The sequence below is a fragment of the Fusarium poae genome, chromosome 1, assembly GCF_019609905.1.
Source record: "Fusarium poae strain DAOMC 252244 chromosome 1, whole genome shotgun sequence".
Lineage (NCBI taxonomy): Eukaryota > Fungi > Ascomycota > Sordariomycetes > Hypocreales > Nectriaceae > Fusarium > Fusarium poae.
In genome coordinates, this window is record NC_058399.1 from 6,877,486 (window position 1) to 6,896,988 (window position 19,503).

General features: G+C 47.4%; 4 protein-coding genes across 4 annotated transcripts; 2 read left to right on the top strand and 2 right to left on the bottom strand.

Annotated features, from left to right (window-relative positions):
• Positions 1-629: 629 nt before the first annotated feature.
• On the bottom strand, positions 630-2,647 carry FPOAC1_002229 (uncharacterized protein; the record flags this gene model as incomplete). The annotated part of the gene is made up of 2 exons (XM_044846811.1): positions 630-1,427; positions 1,484-2,647. The coding sequence occupies 2 exons, from the start codon at positions 2,645-2,647 to the stop codon at positions 630-632; spliced, it is 1,962 nt and encodes a 653-aa protein (XP_044712727.1).
• Positions 2,648-4,827: 2,180 nt separating this feature from the next.
• Positions 4,828-5,850, bottom strand: FPOAC1_002230 (uncharacterized protein; the record flags this gene model as incomplete). Its single annotated transcript, XM_044846812.1, has 3 exons — positions 4,828-5,318; positions 5,374-5,622; positions 5,682-5,850. The coding sequence occupies 3 exons, from the start codon at positions 5,848-5,850 to the stop codon at positions 4,828-4,830; spliced, it is 909 nt and encodes a 302-aa protein (XP_044712728.1).
• A 5,634-nt stretch (positions 5,851-11,484) lies between these two features.
• FPOAC1_002231 (uncharacterized protein) lies at positions 11,485-12,870 on the top strand (the record flags this gene model as incomplete). Its single annotated transcript, XM_044846813.1, has 2 exons — positions 11,485-11,843; positions 11,889-12,870. 2 exons carry the CDS (start codon positions 11,485-11,487, stop codon positions 12,868-12,870), a joined length of 1,341 nt encoding a protein of 446 aa, XP_044712729.1.
• Positions 12,871-16,392: 3,522 nt separating this feature from the next.
• FPOAC1_002232 (uncharacterized protein) lies at positions 16,393-17,865 on the top strand (the record flags this gene model as incomplete). The annotated part of the gene is made up of 4 exons (XM_044846814.1): positions 16,393-16,621; positions 16,697-16,927; positions 17,180-17,306; positions 17,370-17,865. The coding sequence occupies 4 exons, from the start codon at positions 16,393-16,395 to the stop codon at positions 17,863-17,865; spliced, it is 1,083 nt and encodes a 360-aa protein (XP_044712730.1).
• Positions 17,866-19,503: the final 1,638 nt, after the last annotated feature.

Below are 19,503 nucleotides of genomic sequence, written 5' to 3' on the forward strand. Positions count from 1 at the left end.
GAAAACGAGATACCAGACAGAATACCCATTAGCATTTGTTATATAAATACATCACAACTCTTAACTTGGAAGGGCAGCTGTGTCCATTGAATCTGCACAATTGAGCGTTTTTAAGGTGTAAAGAGTCAAAATATGAGTAAAGTTTAATTCCGCATCTATTGTAATTCCATCAAAACTTCTTTCCTTTTTTTTAGCCATACAATGGAGGATCCCGCTTGGTACAGATCGTAACCTATGCCAAATGATTCCGATTTTACTTTTAATAGGCATAACATGAATGACAAAAAGAAAACCCCGGTCCTTGTTCCAGACCCCCAAAACTCCTAAAGTAGCCGTGCTCGTGGGTAGGTAGCAGAAAGGTTGACCCCCAAGCTTAGGATACAAAAGACAAGTATCCTAAGGATCTGCCAAACTTTCGTCCCTTATGCTTCCAGCGGCCAACTTTTCAGACACCAGAAGCCATGATGTGATACAAACTCCGGTACGCCCGCCATGCAATCGAACTTGGTTCAGTTCCCTAGGAATTATGAAAATAATAAAAAGCGAAAAAAAGCAGAAAAAGGAACGCCAAAATCGGTACCAGCCCGTTAAGTCAGCCAAGCATTATCAAGCTCTGCAGTTGGGCCATATCACCGCGGCGGTAATGTATTAAAATCCATTCCATCGGACATTGACATCGCTGATAGAGGAGTCTGGCTTTGCATGTTGAAGCTACTCTGGCGTGATGGTTGTCGTACGCCACTGTATAGCGAGCTCATATTCTGGTTCATTGGCGGTGCGTTGATGCCCTGATTGGGCATCCCCTGCATTTGAGGCTGATTGTTGAGTTGCTGCTGTTGCCTCTGTATATTGATGCCGTTTGGCGGGGCAGCGCCACCCAGGGGGCTCATGACCATATCGGAAATGCTGAAACCACCCATGTTGGGGGTGTAGTCCATGCCTGGAGACATAACGGCACCAGGGGAGCTGACAAAGTTCTGAGGCATTTCATTGCCCATTTGTGAGCCCGGTGGTGAGCCGTTTGAGTGATGGGAATGGTGGGAGTGAGGGAGCGAGTCGGGACTATTGCCGCCCATATCTTCATACTTGGGCTCGTAAGGGTTCATGGGTAGGCTGGCGTTGTAGTCGCCCATGGGCATTTGGGCCATGCCGGCATTGCCGAAGCCGTCGAATATATCTGCAGACATTGCATAGCCGACATTCTCTGGCGGGTTCAACAATGTAGGGTCAATGACGTAAGGGAGGGATTCGTTAACTTTGCTCAACAAAAGAGGCACAAACTGGTAGTTCTCGCTTTGAATAGCCAGACAAATGCGCAGGAGAGGCTGAAGGTGACGGTCGGGCCCGGGTGTTGTTGGATTGCGAGACTGCGGCGCATTGGCGAGGTATACAATCAAGTCCGAAGTGATCTGTATTAGCTTGGGGATCTGTGTATCGTTAGAACAGAGCGAAATGCAGAATGACATATAACATAAGAACTTACCAAGCCAGAGCTCATCAACATTCCCGGGTTGGGAAAACCAGAAAGCAACTGGGACATTCTGTACGCGATAGACTCCTGGGAATCTCCACTGACCTGCCACGCCACACTCTTGAGCCAGTTCTGAACATTTTGGCAAGCGACGCCAGGAGGATATGTAGACGGCATCTTGCCGAGCTGCGAGTTCAAAGAAACAATAGTCTGGCCATCGAGGCGGCAGCATGGATGTCTCCAAACACTGAGGAAACCGTCGTCAATGTTTCGGAAGACGCCGCACAAGTTGAAGAAGTTGCTCTGGATAGAAGGGTTGAAAGAGTCGGTGGGATCATCAGCGTAATTGCCCATATGGACAGTCGCCTGTAAGGACAGGGGGTAACCGCGCTGGATGGCATAGGCTCGCTCAGCGTTGAAGAACAGCCAGAACAAGCGGCGTCGTCGGATGGAGTCCGCGTCTTGCAAGTATTTATCATCATTGTTCAGGCTTGACATCTGGATCATGGTTGTGGCCTCTCGAAGATAATACCAGGCGGAAGAATGGGCTTCTTGAGAGTAGTGAATGGCGAAGATGAAGAAGTTGGTGGCCAGGGCGTAATGGGTAGGGCGTTCCCAATAGTCGGACCCCTTGCGAACGCGTAGGCACTCGTCGAGCAGTATGGCGCTGGCTGCGATTGTGGCACCAGGTTCCATCGAGAGATTGTAATCGGCTGTCGGAAAGCCCATGCCTGGCTGAAGCATCATGAAGGCGGACATAGCAGTGAACAAGCAGTATATATCGGGATTTCTCTCCATGGCTGGCAGATGCGCTTCTATGGCATTCCGGTCGAGGATGGGTAGTTTGGAGTAGAGATTTTCGAAGAAGAAGTTGACGCAGCTCTTTGCGAATTCGGCCGTAAGCAGTCCGGGTACCGGATTGTGGTGCGTAATGGCATCAGGAATAACGCCGTTCATTCTGGCCTGGACCTTGACGGGAAGACTCGTCAAGCGTTGGTTCTCTCGAAGCTCACTGATGACCTTGGCGCGGGACCCCTTGGGACCCTTCTTCTGAGGAATAGCATTGTACGTGCATTGGATGTTGGCAGTATTGCAGTTTCGGCATGGATTGTTTGAATCACACTTGACCTTTCGACGATGGCATCCATCGCAGGCCCTCTTCTGGATGGTACCCATTGTGAAATTTAGGTTGACAACGGCCGGGACAGGCTGTCGGAGAGGGCGATGGGAATAATATACTGTCGGCGGAGCGTTATATATGCTCGGTTGACAGGATAGATAAACAGATCGCGGGGAGGAAGCAAGCCAGTGAGCCAAAGTCTGGGGATTTTGCGGGGGTGACCGCGACAAGAAATGTTTTTCGAAGGTATATTCGGGGCGACTTAGAATTCAGGCGGGGAGGGGAGATTTGGTGAAGGGGACGAGACGAGCGTGCATGCGTTATTCGGCCCTTTCGCGATTGACCATAATGCGGGGGGTCTCGTTCGGGTGGGTGGCCTGTAAGAGTAAGAGGCGTAACGTTTGTCGATATTCGGAAGGTCGATGTTTTAGTTGAATGTGAGAAGCGTTGACGGAGTCGTGGTGTTTTTGGCAACCGTCGTTGTGTTGTTGTAACAGGGGAGAAAGAATGTGGATGATGGAAGGGGACGGGGAGAGAAGGCAAGAAGAGTAGGAATAGGAATAGAATGAGGTGAGAAGCGGGTTTGTTGGAAGGAGATTTCGAGGAAACGACCGGGGGTGGGTTTTAGTGGATCTTAGGTTGACGGCTGCAAGCAAGTGCAAGTGAGGTACAGTACAGTTTAGTGCTGTACTGTGCCCGGCCTCGAGGTATCAGAAAAATTGACCGCCGGATGGATAAGAGACGAAATTAGTAGATCAGTTTATGGTCTTTAGACCATAGTTCTTAGACTATTTATTTTTGTAGCTCAAGACTTGGGAGGCCAACTTTTCTGCCACCCAATAGGCCGGACAGTGGATGCGCGGTCTGCAGTCCGCAGTTCCAGGGTGGGACAAGGAGATGGCGGGTAGCAAGTACCTTGGCAGGGAAACAAAGTGGAGAGAGACTTTTCAGGCCAGTTTTTACTCGTACCACAGACCATGGAAGAAGCGCGCAGTCAACCGTACTTCCGAACGGACGAGAGAGCTGAAAGAGGAAAGGTGTAGAGGAAGAAATTAGCATGCACCACAGTGCTTGAAAATCATGGACAAGGAAGGGGGGATAGAGAGGTTGGTTGGTTGGTTGGTACAAAGTTCTACTCGTAGGTAAACAGAGGGAGATCCAGTTGCTTTTTATCCTCATTAATTTTGTATTAATCAAATCAAGTTGATGATAGCAATCAACGAATTGAAGATGGAAGCGAACGCAACGATACCTTGACGAATTGATTCCAGGTCTACCAGTGCTAGGCTACTACATAAGAGTGCTAAGCCTCTAAAAGCTACCTTACACTGTGCCACGTCGACTTTCAGTCTCTACTTTAGTACCTTAGTAGGTACGCTTTGATCATTCTAATCCCTCAGCTCTCACAGTTCAAAACAGTGCAACTTGAGCAGCAACAAACAACCTCGGGTTGCCTGTAGGTGATGCCTAACAAAATCAATCTACATCGACGATCGTGTACATGTTTCTGCACCTGAAATTCACGCAAATCTCAAGTCTTTTGCATGTACGTCGGTCCGACACGCGTTATCCCCCCCCTCTCTCTCTCTTGACTTCCACTTTGTCTTCATCTCGAGATGATGCGTCAAAAGATCTCATGTTTGCTTCTTCAGTTCCGTTCCGTCACGGTACATTGACGTTTCTCAAACACTTCAGACCGACGAACGAACTGAATTGAATTGAGATGACTTAAATTGTCAATCGCCAATTGTCACTATTTCGGGGCATAAGAGCCGTTGTTTTGAACCGCCCATTCCCGTCTTAGTTCCAGCTTCCCGTTAATACTACCGAAAAAAGACAATCCCCGAACCAACTTTTTTTGCTTTTGGTAGCCTTGGAGTCAGTCAATCGACACAATTCCGCATCGTCGGAAGTTCAATCTCAATGTCTCATCGTTAACAAACATCCACCCACTCACTGCCTGCATCTGCTACTTGATCTCCATAATTTACTTCCAAGGACCTGAAGCAGAGAGAGCCACTTTGAGCCTCATGTAACAGTAACAAGGTTGAGGCTGTCTCGTATGAGCTTTACAGGCTAGATCCATGGACATTGGTTGGTTATCAATCTCTACATGGAGTGACATTCCACTTGTATACAACAAAAGGAAGTTTTATTCAGCCAATACTATGTCTACAACTCAAGTCCATACTTGTCCTCAAACTTATTCTCCACCAGACAGACGTATTATTCCTCCTCAATTCTTGGGACGGACAGGTGACAGAGAGTATCGTTGGCGGTGTCCCTCATACCCTTGACCCTCCAGCATATACTCGTCCTGACTCACAATCCGCTTCCTGTCCAACGCACCATTGATCACGCGACTAGGATGAAACCAGTTGAGCGAGACCACGACTAAACTCATAAGAAGAGCATCAAAGATGTAGATCCAGAATTCCTGCGACTGGAGTGCGCTGTCTTTGCCCATGACGTACTCGGCGACACGAAATACTGATCGCACGAGGATGGACAGACTAGCCGCGTACAGGACGAATAGGAGCTTCTTCCAAGGGGTGACAATTTCTAGAGACTTTTGTGTGGGGTTGCGATTGATGCGGACATGGAAAATGAGAGTGACAATCATGAAGAAGCCGAAAAAGAGGATCTGGATGACGAGACCGCCGACGATGATATTCTCGCCTCTCTTGACAGCATCTTTGTCCTTGGCTGTTGCCAACATACCACCACCTATACAAGTCAGTCAGCAAGAGCATTTGAGTAAGTTACTTTAAAAAATACGTACCGGCACTCTGCGCGAGAAAAGACAAAACATCGCCAGTGACAAACACTTTGGTAAGCCACTTGGGGCTAATAATGGAGAGATGACCCGCATCCAAGAGCCTGATGAGACGACCGAGAACCATATAAATGGATGCAGCGAGCAATGCTGGTCCAAGTAACAACAGAATAGACTGGATGATGTAGGGGTTCTTGGTAAAATTAGGTGCTTCGTTTGCTGAGAGAGCACGACCAACGTAACCAACACATTCGACTAGGCAACCCGTAAGTAAGTGATTGATAGACACCAATGGTTGGTTTATGGGGACGTACAGAGACACCCGATCAAGAATGGAATAAAGTACCATGTTCGAGCACGCGCAAGTTGATACGTGTGTAATAATGAAGAGATGCCAAACACAACGATAAATATGACAGCTGCCACCATGCTCGGGTTGTAGTTGTAAAAGACATAAGCCTGTGGTGCATCTGAGCCCGCCATTGTGAGTGAGTTGTCGTCACGATCTCGGTATAGGTAGTGATAGTGATGATAGTGGTGGGGGTCAATCTTGGTGTTTTGATGTCGCTCTGATGCAGAAAAGATAGAAGCTGAGCTGGATGGAATAATCTTGATTTGCCTTGGTATTGCGCTCAACTATATACTGGTCTTTTAATATAAATTCTTCCCCAATTGCCATCTTTCTCTAATACAAATGTCTATAAAAATATCTGACTTCTTTACGCGGATAGTTATACGCAAGTGAACCTGCCCTTTTTGGACCATTCGTAGTGCCCATCAGTAATTTGTGGGGCTTCATATACGCGTATAAGCAGATCATCTACAAAATGATAGAGACAACAGATACTCAGCCCTATAACAGACAGGCGGGCGGATGAACAGGTAGAGAGTCAATCTGTATACGTGCATTTAGAATAGTCGTTTCATCAATCTCGGTCTCATTCAGTAGGTGGCTGTGCAGATGACGATACGACGGTTCGGCCCTTGAGAAAGTAAGATGAATGTATGTTTGGACGGCAGACGGTAACGGTAAGATATCATGACGTGTAACCGCAAGTATAAAGCTGTTTCGTGGGAATACAAACTGGATGTTATAGAACTTGGGTAGGTTCCGTTAGGTTAGCCCCTGGTTCTGTACAATAGCAGGTAGGCTAGGCTATCTGCCTTGTATCAATCTATTATCTGGCACTTGTACTACAATTGACTGTGCTATAACACCACTACTATGGAATGAGAGTTATGTGTCATCCAAAAGTTGGTCTACTCTCAGGTCTTGTTGCATCCTCTACCGTGCTTCCATTTTGAGGGATCTCTGTCCTCAACGGACCATCAACTTAGTGTTCAAGCAACACAACCTCCCATTACGTCTGTTCAGTCTCCTTGTAGCTCGTAAGGTCGTAACACGACGCTTATGTTCACTTATACTACGCATGACACAATTACGACTGACATCAAGATAGGTAGCCAATGATGTTCTTTAACAATACAGAGTACCACCCATTCTAGGTACAACTGTACGTATATAGATAGATCTGATGCGGAAGCCGCAGTGCAGCTGTCATCTCGCTTGAAACAGGACCATCCGTGCGTTTTTGCGCGGCTGTGTCACGTATCAATCCAAGGTAGTTCTGGGGTAACAAGGTTACGTATGCGTTGCCTATGCACAACAACACCAACAACTTCTTCCAATGTTGGAAAAGGAAACAGCATGGAAGTTCCCAGACCTTTCCCCGCAAAGAGGGGAGATGATACGATTAAGCCGCCTTCCATATCATAAAGCTTGATATGATCCTGAGGCGTTTGTTACTGCACATGCTTATAGGTTGATTGGTGTGAATAAACTTATTCTCAATGGCGTGGCTACGCATGAAGAGTTTGAGCATGTTTAACCGACCCCTTTGTGACACACCAATTTGATGGCTCACCGTAATAGCATCGGATCATCCAAGCTTCTGTGCATTGTAATATGTTGCAAGGGGTAGTCTAGATCACTAGTTTCGAGATTGTCCAACTCAGCTGGTGAAGGGATATGGATTAACGTGATTGAAGGTAATCAGCGATTGAGTTTAATATGATTGAGTCAATATGATTGGGTTTGTTATTCCCAGACGTGTTCCCGTCTTTTCACGATATACGGTTACAAACACCGAAAGACGCCGATGTTGTTGACTGGATGGATGGTGTGTGAGCGAGCAAGTTAAGTTCCTCACATAACCTGGTGGGCTATCACAGTGTGAGATATAAACCAATTAGACTTGCTCGCCACAAACACTGTATACTTGTGCGTGTTCGTTCGTGGCCTCATCGTGCAGTAGTTGCCGGACTGGCCGTGGCTAGCGTCTTTCTCGAAGGAACTTGGAACACTCGTCGTCTGCTTTTCAGTGGGTTTTGTTACGTCTTGCGCATGAGTCGTGCCTCTGCTAGTAAGATGCGTCTTTTGTCGATCAGGGCCTGATGATATTTCCCAGCTTTGGATGTTGGAATTGATTGCTATAATCTTAACACAACCCATCACCCGCAAACCCCAGCAACAAGGGGGGAATGCCCTTGGCTGAACCTGGAGAAACACGGTTTCCAGTACTTGGGCTAAACCCCAGACTAGACCCGAAGAAGGAACGTGTCTTTGCGGTCGGTCCGAAAGGGCGCCAGCTCAGCTTGTTCGGCAAGGCTGAAGACTGGCTTGAGAAGGGAGAGCGGTGACTGGTGACGCAGCAACCACAGCCACGCTTGTACTATGTAGTAGGTTGGACAAGAACTGGCTGTAAGGTGAGATCAGATCATATCCAAAGTCTAGGAGTAACATAAAATTCAGGTGAATCCTGAAAGCAATAAAAATCTGTCATATGTCAATGGAATGGTCCACCAAAATGCAACGTCGCATAAAAGTACGGATACATGTCAGATCACTTCTACCTACCTAGTTGTCACGAGCATGAATCTTAGTCAGCTAACTCAACCCAGCTGTCTGGCTACCCTGGACCATCCGGTCAAGTTTTCACCATCACTGTTCCTTGGGTTCATTTAGACTAGTTAGTCTTGGTCAAGTCAAGAAGAGCTCAACAGGATTAGTTTGACTTCTCATTTGACTGCCAACACATGTTTCCAATCCAACATATCATCATTATACATGCCGGGTGTGCTAGTACGATCCTTCATTTTGTGTCATGGCCCAGTATGCCAACAAAACTCCATGAATCAAACTAGACTATTGCCGCAGATCAGTGGATTCAATACCTTGAACCCGAGAGCCCGAGTCTAACTAGAGACTCTTTTCTCTGAATTCTCCATACCTGTTAGTCTAGACTCATCATGATATGATAATCTTATTTCTGAACGCACAGGCTGTATCGGACCTCGCCAAGAGGTGCAATTTTTTCTTTCTCCAAGGATTAAGGGGGATCCATTGGAAACAAGCTATTGGAGCAAGTGGAGTATTCTCCAGAGTAAACTCGTGAGATGCGCATGATATGCTGATATGCTTCTGGAGCCCCGAACGATAGACGCTACGAGTACGGCTCATGCCATGCCACCATGCAGAGAAGAGCCCACCGCAAACGAATTTTACTGTTACTGCACTTTCAGAACCGCCATTCTTAGGCAGTAGATCAAGGGTTAGCCACTTACCGGTGGACGGCGCCGAGATCGACATCAACGGCCCCACAGGTGCCCGTCCAGCCCCCGGGATTTTTGACAACTTGATCGGTTGACATGCTGTGGCGTCGGTTATTGCCGAGAGGTGTCAGATACGAACAATGATATCATTGCCTAGTACTTCATTGAGGTGACTCGATATCAACTCGCTGCCTGCTGGTGCTTGAAGCACCATCCTTTCAGACGCTGGTGGGTTGGATGAGCCTGGGATTGCCGTTGCGAAACGGATTCAGCGGAAGGTCGAACCAACAGACATAACTTCGTTCTTGCTGCCGACATGTTCTTGATGAATCGGCCAGCCTCTAAGTTAAGATGCAGTGATAGGTCTCAATATCTATAAACCAGCCTAGCTCTCTGGACCACGAGGCCAAAACCTACACCTGCAGGACAATGCCAGCGCCAGCCTCTGCAACAACTTGAGTGGCTGCATTAATTATTGCATAACGTTGGGCTTCGTGCTTGCTGTACGGATATCTTCCAGCCACTTACCAGTTGACTTGTCACTGTCCAAAGGGGTGAAAGATCGATCAAATCAGTATGTCCCAAGGGTTGATTTATGGCACATTGGCATCAGAATTTGACAAAGATGCCCAACTAACAAGATCGCGATTTGAACCGTACTCTCTGTGACATGAAAGACATGCATCATGTATGCGGCATGCCCCGGGCCATGCTCAAGTGGTATCATATCACACTTGACGCGGGCTGGAGATATTATAGGGGAACCATTTGATGGCCTAGCTGAAGAGTCCAATGTGCGATTAGTTAGATGAGCGACATGTTAAGCAAGCAGAAATATCAATGGCACACCATTGATAGGAGGCGAAATACGAACACAGTCAACTCATCATCTCAATCACAAGCTACGCAATAGTTCCCTGTGCTATTCTTCACAAGATCACTTTCACAGCATCTGATGGTATTGCTATCTTTATAAGACCCATCTGTGCGAATGCAAAAACCGGAATGGATGTTACGAATGGCATCTCACCTAAGTGGTCACAGAAGTTATTGTCACGTAATTAACGATTCGAGTCTTGCTATCACACAATGTACAGAGGGACCATTGCAAGCCCCCCCTGAGCCATGAGGGTAAGACATCGTGGGGTAATGGTAGGGAAAAGAATCTGGATGGATCAAGTGTGAGTGTAAACTTCAGGATTGGCTCTTTCGTGGTGTTCAATCTGGATCTGTTCGCAGTAGTCGATCCAGCTCTGAAGACAAAGAGAGGTCGATCGCCTATTCAACATATAATATCCGAGAACAATGATAAGAGTCCCGGCATATTCTCATAGAGCTGTCGTAGTAACTAACAGTCTAATTGACAGGTCAGACATGAGATCCGGCAACTGTTTCAGACAGAAATCTCAGATTTCGGAGGTCTTCCCGACGGGTGCGAGTAACGCTTTTGTGACATGAATGAGACCTTGACTGAGCTAGTTGGGAAAGATTATATGACAGTTCGAACACGCCATGGTAATGAAACAACTATACTCTGTACCAGAAGATATAAACGTGCATCGCCCAAGTATCTCCCAGTTGAGATTCGCTTAGGCTGTGTTGGCCAAGGCAGAGGCGAGAGGGTCCGGGATCGACTGGGCTCCCTTGGGTTAATCCTGCAAGCTTTTACATTTAATAAACAAGCGAACTTAGAATTAGGCGGAATGAGATTATCTCGGCAATCCTACAGATGTACCGTTGTTCGTCGCCAAAATGAATGGTCCGCTCCAATATCGATATGTTCTTTTCCACCCCGCACCAACATCTGTGCCTCACTTACTCAATACTAGTTCAAAAGTTTGAAGTAGAAACAAAAGAAGTTTGTACTTCTATTGCCCTCTCTCCCATAGAACCGAAGAGCGGTGTAGACGGACTCACCAGCCTTTAGGCAACTTCAACCGACATCAACGTTGCACTCCCAAACCTCTTCTTCGCCCAGGGAAACCTTGACCTACAACAAAACTGGAAATGTACATTGCCGTCAGTCAGGAATTGGTTCGCGTCGCAAATGCCGGTTGAAATAATGAGAGCCTAAACCTATGCGTCTGAACCAGTCGCACCAAACAGTCGCACCAGACGCCGTTACCCCTATCCGTACAACTCAGTGGTTCCACGGTAATTAAAGAACAGAGCCTTTTGGTTGGAGTAGACTCATATCACTGCATATTTGACAGAATATGCCGTGATCTGTTTCCGCGAAACGAAAAGAAAGAAAAACAGGACAAGCAAACATGGCTCATGCCCAACGTGATAAGAAATTCGAATCCTTCCAGTCATCCCCGAGCCAGCGGCCGTCCACGAAACGCTGTGCAATGAGGCCTTAATCTCTCTACTTAAGAAAGGAGTTCTGTCGTTTGCTCAGGGGTTGTTTGTTTTGTTTTATGTCTCTTTGATACGAACTGAATAACCGGACGCTGTTTCACTCTTTAGCTTTTCACAGTAGTAGTATTTGCTTCTACTTACACCATGGGCGCTTTCAGCCTTCTTTTTGTCCTCTTGGCCTCGCTGGTTTCCACCGCGATGGCACAGATACCATTTCATCACTCTAGACAGCCTGTCCTTTCTGTCGAGGTTCTTCCCCCGCTTCCAACCTCTGGTGCTCCTGAGCCGACGACTGTCTTGACTGTGGACTGTCTCTTCTGCTCTGTTACTGATGGCGAGGAAGTATCTTCTGCCACCGAGTGGGATCCAAGTGTCATTACAATTACGGAAAAACTCACGGTAATCACGGATGAGTTTACTCGAGAGTACAGCACCACATATGGAAAGGCTTCGGAGACGATCATCTGCGCACCGCCATGCCATACACTTGTCACTGTCCCTTGGTAAGAGATCCCTTTTTAAGATAGATAAACGCTAATAATAAACAGGAGGAGTGGCGAGTCTAAAGCTGCCGCAGCTACTCCGTCGCCGATAATGACATCTTGCATCACGATATGGAATACCCCTATCCCTTCGGTAGAGACATTGACTTCTCCATACCTGTCAACCTCGACATCATGCTCGACTACTTCTACGCATATGTATCCATGGACATGGGAACAGCCTGGATCCTCTGCTTCAACTGAGCTGGTTTCGACCGAGCTGGCTTCGAGCGAACTTGGTCTCCCCTCTTTGAGTTCAGCTGAGGCAGAGGAATCGACGGTAACTTATGTACCAGAGGTCACAGACACACTTGTCCTGCCAAGCAAGACGGAGTTGACTCTTCCATGGTCCTTTGTATCTATCGAGACGTCGTCTACTACTGAGACATTGACAGAGTCGGTGACTGAGGAAGTCCCCGTCTCGAGACCGTGTACAACAGACATCACGGTGACGATGACAAAGACAATTACGGAGACATGGGAGTCCAAGACACCGTCAACCGCGACACTGCTTCGTACTATATCGACCACCATAGAGACAATTCTTGTGGAGGCATATTCTACGTCGACGGGAGAAGTCGTGGTCGAAGGTACGAAGACGGAGTTGACTACGGTCGAGGCAGTGAGTTCGGGTACAGATTGTTCTGAGGCGGCAGGAAAATGTTGCGCAGCATGCTCAATCACAGCTGAGTCTGAGTCTGCAAGCGTCGAGACTATATCTTCGACGTTTGTGTCAACTCTCACGACTGTCGAGGAGTATGTGTCGTCTGCTGGGGGTTCAGTAGTGCCAGCCCCTTCGGAGACTTGGGTCCAAGGAAGCGAGGTTTCGTCTGCCACCACCTCGCTAACACTCGTAGAAACGACCACTGTATCTGGATCGGAGACCGAGACGGATGGTGCAACATCCGTTCAAACTGCGGGAGCCGCTCATGTGACGGCGGCGATGGGGGTAGGGGCTATTTTTGGCATAATGGGTTTATTGGCTTGATGATCGACAACGAGGCAACGAGTTGGTTCAGAATGAGCAGATGTATTGGAGAATGATTGCTTAATGGGTCTCAGAGATTGGTGCGTCCAACTGTTGATGGTTGCATAATGGACTTGTTTTCTAGGATGAGGATCGCGTGTACGGCGTAATAGTTTGAGTTGGTTGTAGGTAGGATAGGATAGGACAGCAAACACACAGCGAGTCAGGTCCACAACTCTGCAATTTCTTTCCATGAATGACAAACAGGTAATGCAAGCGCTGATGAATTGGATGTGTAACCAGCTCATCAATCTCATGTATCTTGTTGGTTTGTGTAGGCCAGTCCTTGTCAGTCTCTACTTACATATACTGCACGAACAGGGCTGCAACAAAGACTCCACGTTGCAAAGTGGAATTTGGCCTCAGAGTTGCGCAGATGATCATGGCTTGGAACAAGGCGTGGGGCTTGGGCTGGTTGGGCGGTCTTTACGGTGGATGGGTATCAGGTTGATCTCGTTTCTTCTAGAGCCAACACATCCCACATATCAAAGACAAATAACGCAGGTATGTCTCGATCGGGAGTCCTGTTCGCGACGTGGTATCATTATTTGCTTCTCCTTGGTCTATCTTGCTTCTGTGTTGCGGACGAGTATACCCTCCATTGAGGCCATGGCCTACCTCGGTCTGATGCCATCCCGACTGCCTCAAGTGCAAAGCACTTGTTGGAGTATCCCACAAGTACTCCAGACGAACTCCGCAGCCGACTAAAGCACACCCCCAATGTATATCCCGGTGTGTGCAGCCGGAGAACTTCCCTGCTGCAAGTGTTTCTGTTCCGGATCCCCGAATCGTCTGCCCTCATCACCACTCGAGATGGATGATCCCGGCTAGTTAAAGCAATCTGGCGTCAAGGGAAATTAAAGACCCATTTACTAGAGACTCGGAACCTTTGCCGCAGTGGAGGAACGTGCCAAGAACGTTGGGACTAGCGGTTCTATTAAGACCGTCACAGTTGCAAGGCGCTAGCTTTGGAGAGTCTGGACAATTTCACATATTTATGTTAGAGTTCACTGTCTTTTAGAAAGATCTAAAGAGGCTGCATACCGTTTTAGGTTAAGGATAAGCCTGAAAGCCACCTTAATTGCCTACCTAATCTACCGGTAGTAAACCTGGTAACACCGAGTACCTTACGGGACTGACTCGAAGAAACGGGTACTAGGACCATGCTTCTGCAGCAAAGGATCTCGGTGAATGTTATGCAGTTAGTTGGCTAGAACTTTTGGAGCAGAGCTGAGGGCGAACCAGTGAATTGTGGAGTTAATAGGTTGTGAGCCGGAAAAGGCGAACTGCGGCTTGGCTAACAGCCAAGGGGACGACCCTGGTGATGCTCGAGTCGTACAAATGGGCTTCAAGAAGACCCCATCTGGCCGTTGTAACGTGGAAGGAAGGCTATTGGTGTGCTATACACGTCAAGTGTGTTCCCTGTTAGGTATCCCCCACGATGTACGCCTTTTCTCATGTCGAGGTTGGGCGTCACACTGTCTGACTAGCCGGGGCAGAAGAATCTCGCATGATGCCATCTATAGATGCACACCAACTCGAGGACACTTGCAACACAGCCAATGACAACTCGTAGTTCAGCTGTCTGCTTAGGCCGATGTTGCAACAATGTAACTTGACGACATCTCAAGCTAGCTGCGATCGTGCAGGTCGGGCAAGACCTGAAGACACTCGTTAGCCAACTCACACCTCAACAGAAGTGGAACCGGAGAGCCCCAGTATGGTGATCATGCACGCCATAGCTATTATAGTGAGGGCTGCTATCCCCCATCAGACATGTTCCTCTGACAGGGCCACCCATGTGAGCGCAGTGTGATACCCGGTTATCACTGATGCTCGCTGCGTGCCTTGTGTCACATTACAGCTCCGGGACTTGCCTAAATAGTCATTGAGCAGCGAGCTGTTTGTAGAAATGATCAAGAGATGTGAATGATCAGGCCTCAAGACAAGGGCTTCGGAGTTCATCAAGGGTCGTTGAGGAAGAGTTGCTGCAGCTATCATTGGCTCGGATGCTATATCCGGGCGTTGGCGACGATATGTGCTGATTTAAATGTTCACGTGTAAGTAGTGTGATGAGCAGGTAGCAGCTTAGAGCCACAGTCGATATATGATAAGAGAGTTGAAGACGAGGAGGCAAACTCACTCAGCACCTACCCTACTCAACAGGGAACGGAATTCTATCGCTTTTTGTAAAACGTATTCTAACGGCCGACTTGATATGTTGTAGTGAATTTGAATTACTTGTTGATACCAAAGTTTATACAGAAGATAAAGTGTTTTGCTTAAGCATGTCTAACGCACTGATGATACCCCTATTTAGACACCTAGTGCACCGTATCAGGGTTCAAGAAGTCCCGATACTTAGAATGAATTAAGCGCGCGCTCGATATTTGCTGTACACCCAGTCGCTGTTGTATCTCCAGATTGGCAATATCCCTGTACAAGTGTGAGTTTGAAGGAACCAAGAGGTACTTGTCGACTGACCAGGTATAATGTGAATGATTCCCCTAGAACCATCCTATTATAGCTTAGCTTATGCCACTCTTTAACCTCGAGCATCAAGAAGAGAAAAAGTGTGACTACAAGTAGTGGATCAGTATCTCGGCATGTGTGATACTTGTCAATATCGAACCGGAACAATCCAGGTACCCGCCTTATGTCTTGTTTTAGCGCTGGTTGAGACCGGACAACAATGTCGTGCAGCCGGAACCGGGCCTAAGATCCTTAGTTTGATATCGATCAGCCTTGTATCTGTCGATTGCTCTATCCGGCCACCTTACCGAGAGACCTGGTCAGTCTAATCAAAGGCCCTGTGAAACGACAATTAGACGAACGGATTGCCCTACGACTCTCGGTGCAATTCGAAGTCATCCAAAAAGTAACAGGAAGAACAATAGCCCCAATTCCTTTGTAACATATTCTAGTTTCTGTAGAGTGGGAACTCTCTATAACCGTCAGGGCTTGCTTGGCTTCAAAGAGGTGCCATCCCAGCCCAACGTATCAACACCCCCTTTTCAAGACCAGCGCACTATGTCGACTTTGAAAAATGAGGCCTTCTGCTCTTTGCATCCGCCCCACGAATTCTGCAACCAACAACGACGATATGTACGATAACAAGGCCAGTCGGTCGTCTGGCCTGCGGCCCAAAGTGGACGACGACAATGTCAAGATGTGCACATCGAGATGCAATGCGATGGCACCTCGTTGATTTCAGGCCGGGGAGGCATCCGGGAGACAACCAATGGCTGTGGAGATGTTTTCTTTGCATCTTTTCAGTCTGCAAGAGAGATGATCAGTTGTTGGACGCCTCGAAATATGGGATGTCTGGTGTTGGACGAGTTATCAACATAAATAGCCCGGGTTGCTTTCTCTAAAATTGAAGTTACACATACGAATCATCTCTCAAAGCACAATCAAACTCCATTGACAACTTTTACTCTTCCCATAGTTTCCTGACTCTTGAAGTGTTGTTCACTTTCCAAAATGGCAATTCTCAGGGGCACTGCTAAAGATACGCAACGCTCTGACAATGGCGTCGTTGGTGCAAACTCTGATATTATCGGAGGGCTTCCTATCAAGGCCGAACCCAATGGCATCGTTTCTGGTCCTCTTGTCTGGTCTGGCCAAGACTTCCACGGAGACCAAACCTACACTCTCCGCCTTAGTGACGAGGAGGCTGGTGAGGTCGACAGCGCCCTTACCAGTTTCAAAGGTCAGTCCTTACCATATTAAGGCACTAATTTGAGTCAGGTACAAGTAGTTTGCTAACGGCTTTTGGTGCATCTAGCCCTCGGTCTCGATGGTGATAAAGTTTCAGCAGATAACTTCCCCCTTCCTAACTTATCTCGGCGCCTGCGTGCCAGCGCTGAAGGTCTTTATTTTGGCAGAGGGTTCTTTATCATTCGTGGCATCGATGTTGCTAAATACACTACTGAAGATAGTGTTACTATCTTCCTCGGTGTAGCCAGCTATATTGGCGACAAGCGCGGCCTACAGGACCGAAAGGGGAACATGCTTAGTACGTTTTCAGAACCCCCGACTTTACTTGTCATGCCACCTGCATTCGAATTTGGGATTTTCATCTGACGCTTGTAGGCCATATAACTGACTCGAAGAAGTGGACTACTCCCACTTACGCGCGTCATGGTATTCATACCAATGCCTCACTGGTAGGCCTCAACAGCCAACTCAAAGAAATAAGACTCCACCTAACTGTTCGCTCTGTAGCCGTTTCATACTGATATGGGATGTGACATTTTATCCCTCCAAGTCCGAGACAGCGCCAACAAGGGAGGAAACACTTATCTCAGTTCGGCCTGGACAGTTTTCAATCACCTGTTCATTCATGAGCCCGAGGTTGTTGAGACTCTGACAGCCCCTGACTGGCCTGTTCAACTGTAAGATATACCCTCGCATTCTTCAGTAGCGTGGGGGCAGCGTTAACAAGATGTCTCGGGCAGGTCCGGCCGTAACGCCTCGTTCTATCTCGCGCCCGTTTTGACATTCCACAATGGAAGGCTTCTCGCCAGCCTCGATCCGCACCGCCTCGGCCCGCACCCGAAGATGAATACGAACATTCCTGCTCTCTCAGAAGCTCAGCTCTATGCCCTCCAAGTTGTATCAGATACAGCTTCGCGATTCGAGCTGCAGTTGAAGCTAGAGACAGGAGATCTCCTGTTCTTCAACAACCTTGCCCTCGTTCATCGCCGAGATGCCTACACGGACGACAATACCTCATCGCGACATTTGGTACGACTCTGGCTTCGCAACCAAAAGTACGGCTGGGTAATCCCTGATGGTATGCTTCCTCCTTGGGAAGCTGCCTATGGAGAGAACCGCAAAATCAGGACTCAATATTACCCTATTGTTCCAATGCCAGAGTATTCTGTGCCGAAGTACACCACAAGCTCGGCTTGTTTCGTGATGCAAGACTCGGAGAGTTCTGATGGAGAATAGTGAGGAAAGTTGATGATATATTTGATGCACGGATGGGAAGAATTTGATTTTATGTCTGTTCCGAATCTCCAGTCGTTTCCGAGTTACGATATGGTTTACTTTTTCTTTTTTCGTCTTTCGTTGTTGGCGGGGTATAGACCCTTTTATGTGTCTATCGCCTCGTTAGATTCAGCCTCATGTATTTATTACGCTAGACAATTTAGGTATGGATGCTTCGTACCAGGTCGCTATGTAGGTAGGTACAGTATGTACCTAGTAGCCATTCTTTTGGATAATGCATTATCCCCTCCCTGTCTGTCACAGTAGTGCCATCGGAGAATCCTTGTTGCGTGCCGCTACAACTTTACCCCCCTGTCAGTGTTGAAAACACTGACAAATTGACCAACTGAATCTTGTATCAAAGAGTCAAAAATTGGTTGCTGTGCTAGGGACATTAACTAGGTAGTATCTGCCTAGTCCAGAAAGTCAGGAGTCGATATTATCCCTCCACTATCACATCCCATACTGTAGATCTCATTCCTGGGTTTCTCTCATTTCCATATCAGTCCATTCCTACAGAGTAAGTAATCGTAAGATATACATAAGCATCCCCATTGATCCACAATGTGAGGGCCTTAGCTGACTGGCTCAGGTAAGTTTCAAATACCTGTCTGTCGAGTTCTGAAACCTTGTCATAACAATACATACTTGAACATAGTCAGCGGCCTCGAAGACGCAGGTATTTTCTTTCCGAATACGTATAGCCGAGTTCATCTTGATTACATTCATGTTGATGGAATGTCTTGTGGAACAAGGGTTGTCAAGAAGATCTCAGGTCTCCCGTTGTCTCTTACGGTAGCGAAATTGTATGAGCGTCTTCTTAGGAAGTGACCCTTGTCTAGAAACTTGCTTACAGTGACTAACCTCGTGAGAATCTGGACCATTATTCGCCTAAGTTGATGCTGAATCTTTCCTTGTTGTGAATGGCCAATCTTTCCGGTTTGACAGTGGACCAAATCTACATACATACCCTGCGCAAGCTTCGAGAACCATACCCCTGCACAGATGTAACTGCCGAGATATGCCACAGTGTGACTCAAGACACCATGAATTTATTGTTCGTGAGATTGGCTTATTTGAGACAGATATTTCCTTCCACCATGTTTGGCTCTCATGTAATGACCGCGAGACACGTATAGTTGTAATCAGATGCTAGTTCGATTCTTTCGGCTGTATAACACAAGATGAGAATGCTTGACTTTATCAGTTACTGGTGATTGTGTCCTGGCTCTTGAATTGCGTTCAGTCCAGTTGAGATATTCAAAAGCTCCCTTTAATTACATGCCCACTCTCGTTCATATTTCTCCGCCTGGCAGCCTGTCCATCTGTGTACATATGTAGGTTCCCGACGCGGGCCGTCAAGGCAGCTTAGCCGATGTCTTTAAGCGAAGATCCGAAATTTGTCCAGAGTACATAGTACATACCCCTTCGATGGAATCATTGCTGGGATGGTGACTGGTTCGAATACGAGGGAGACAACACCTCGGAAATGCTGTACTGTTGAAGGATAGTTGAATTTCATGAGCTGAAAAGATCACCATTGATTACTCCTATCCGACATTGCGATACGTAACATTAACACAGGATGTCAGTGATTTC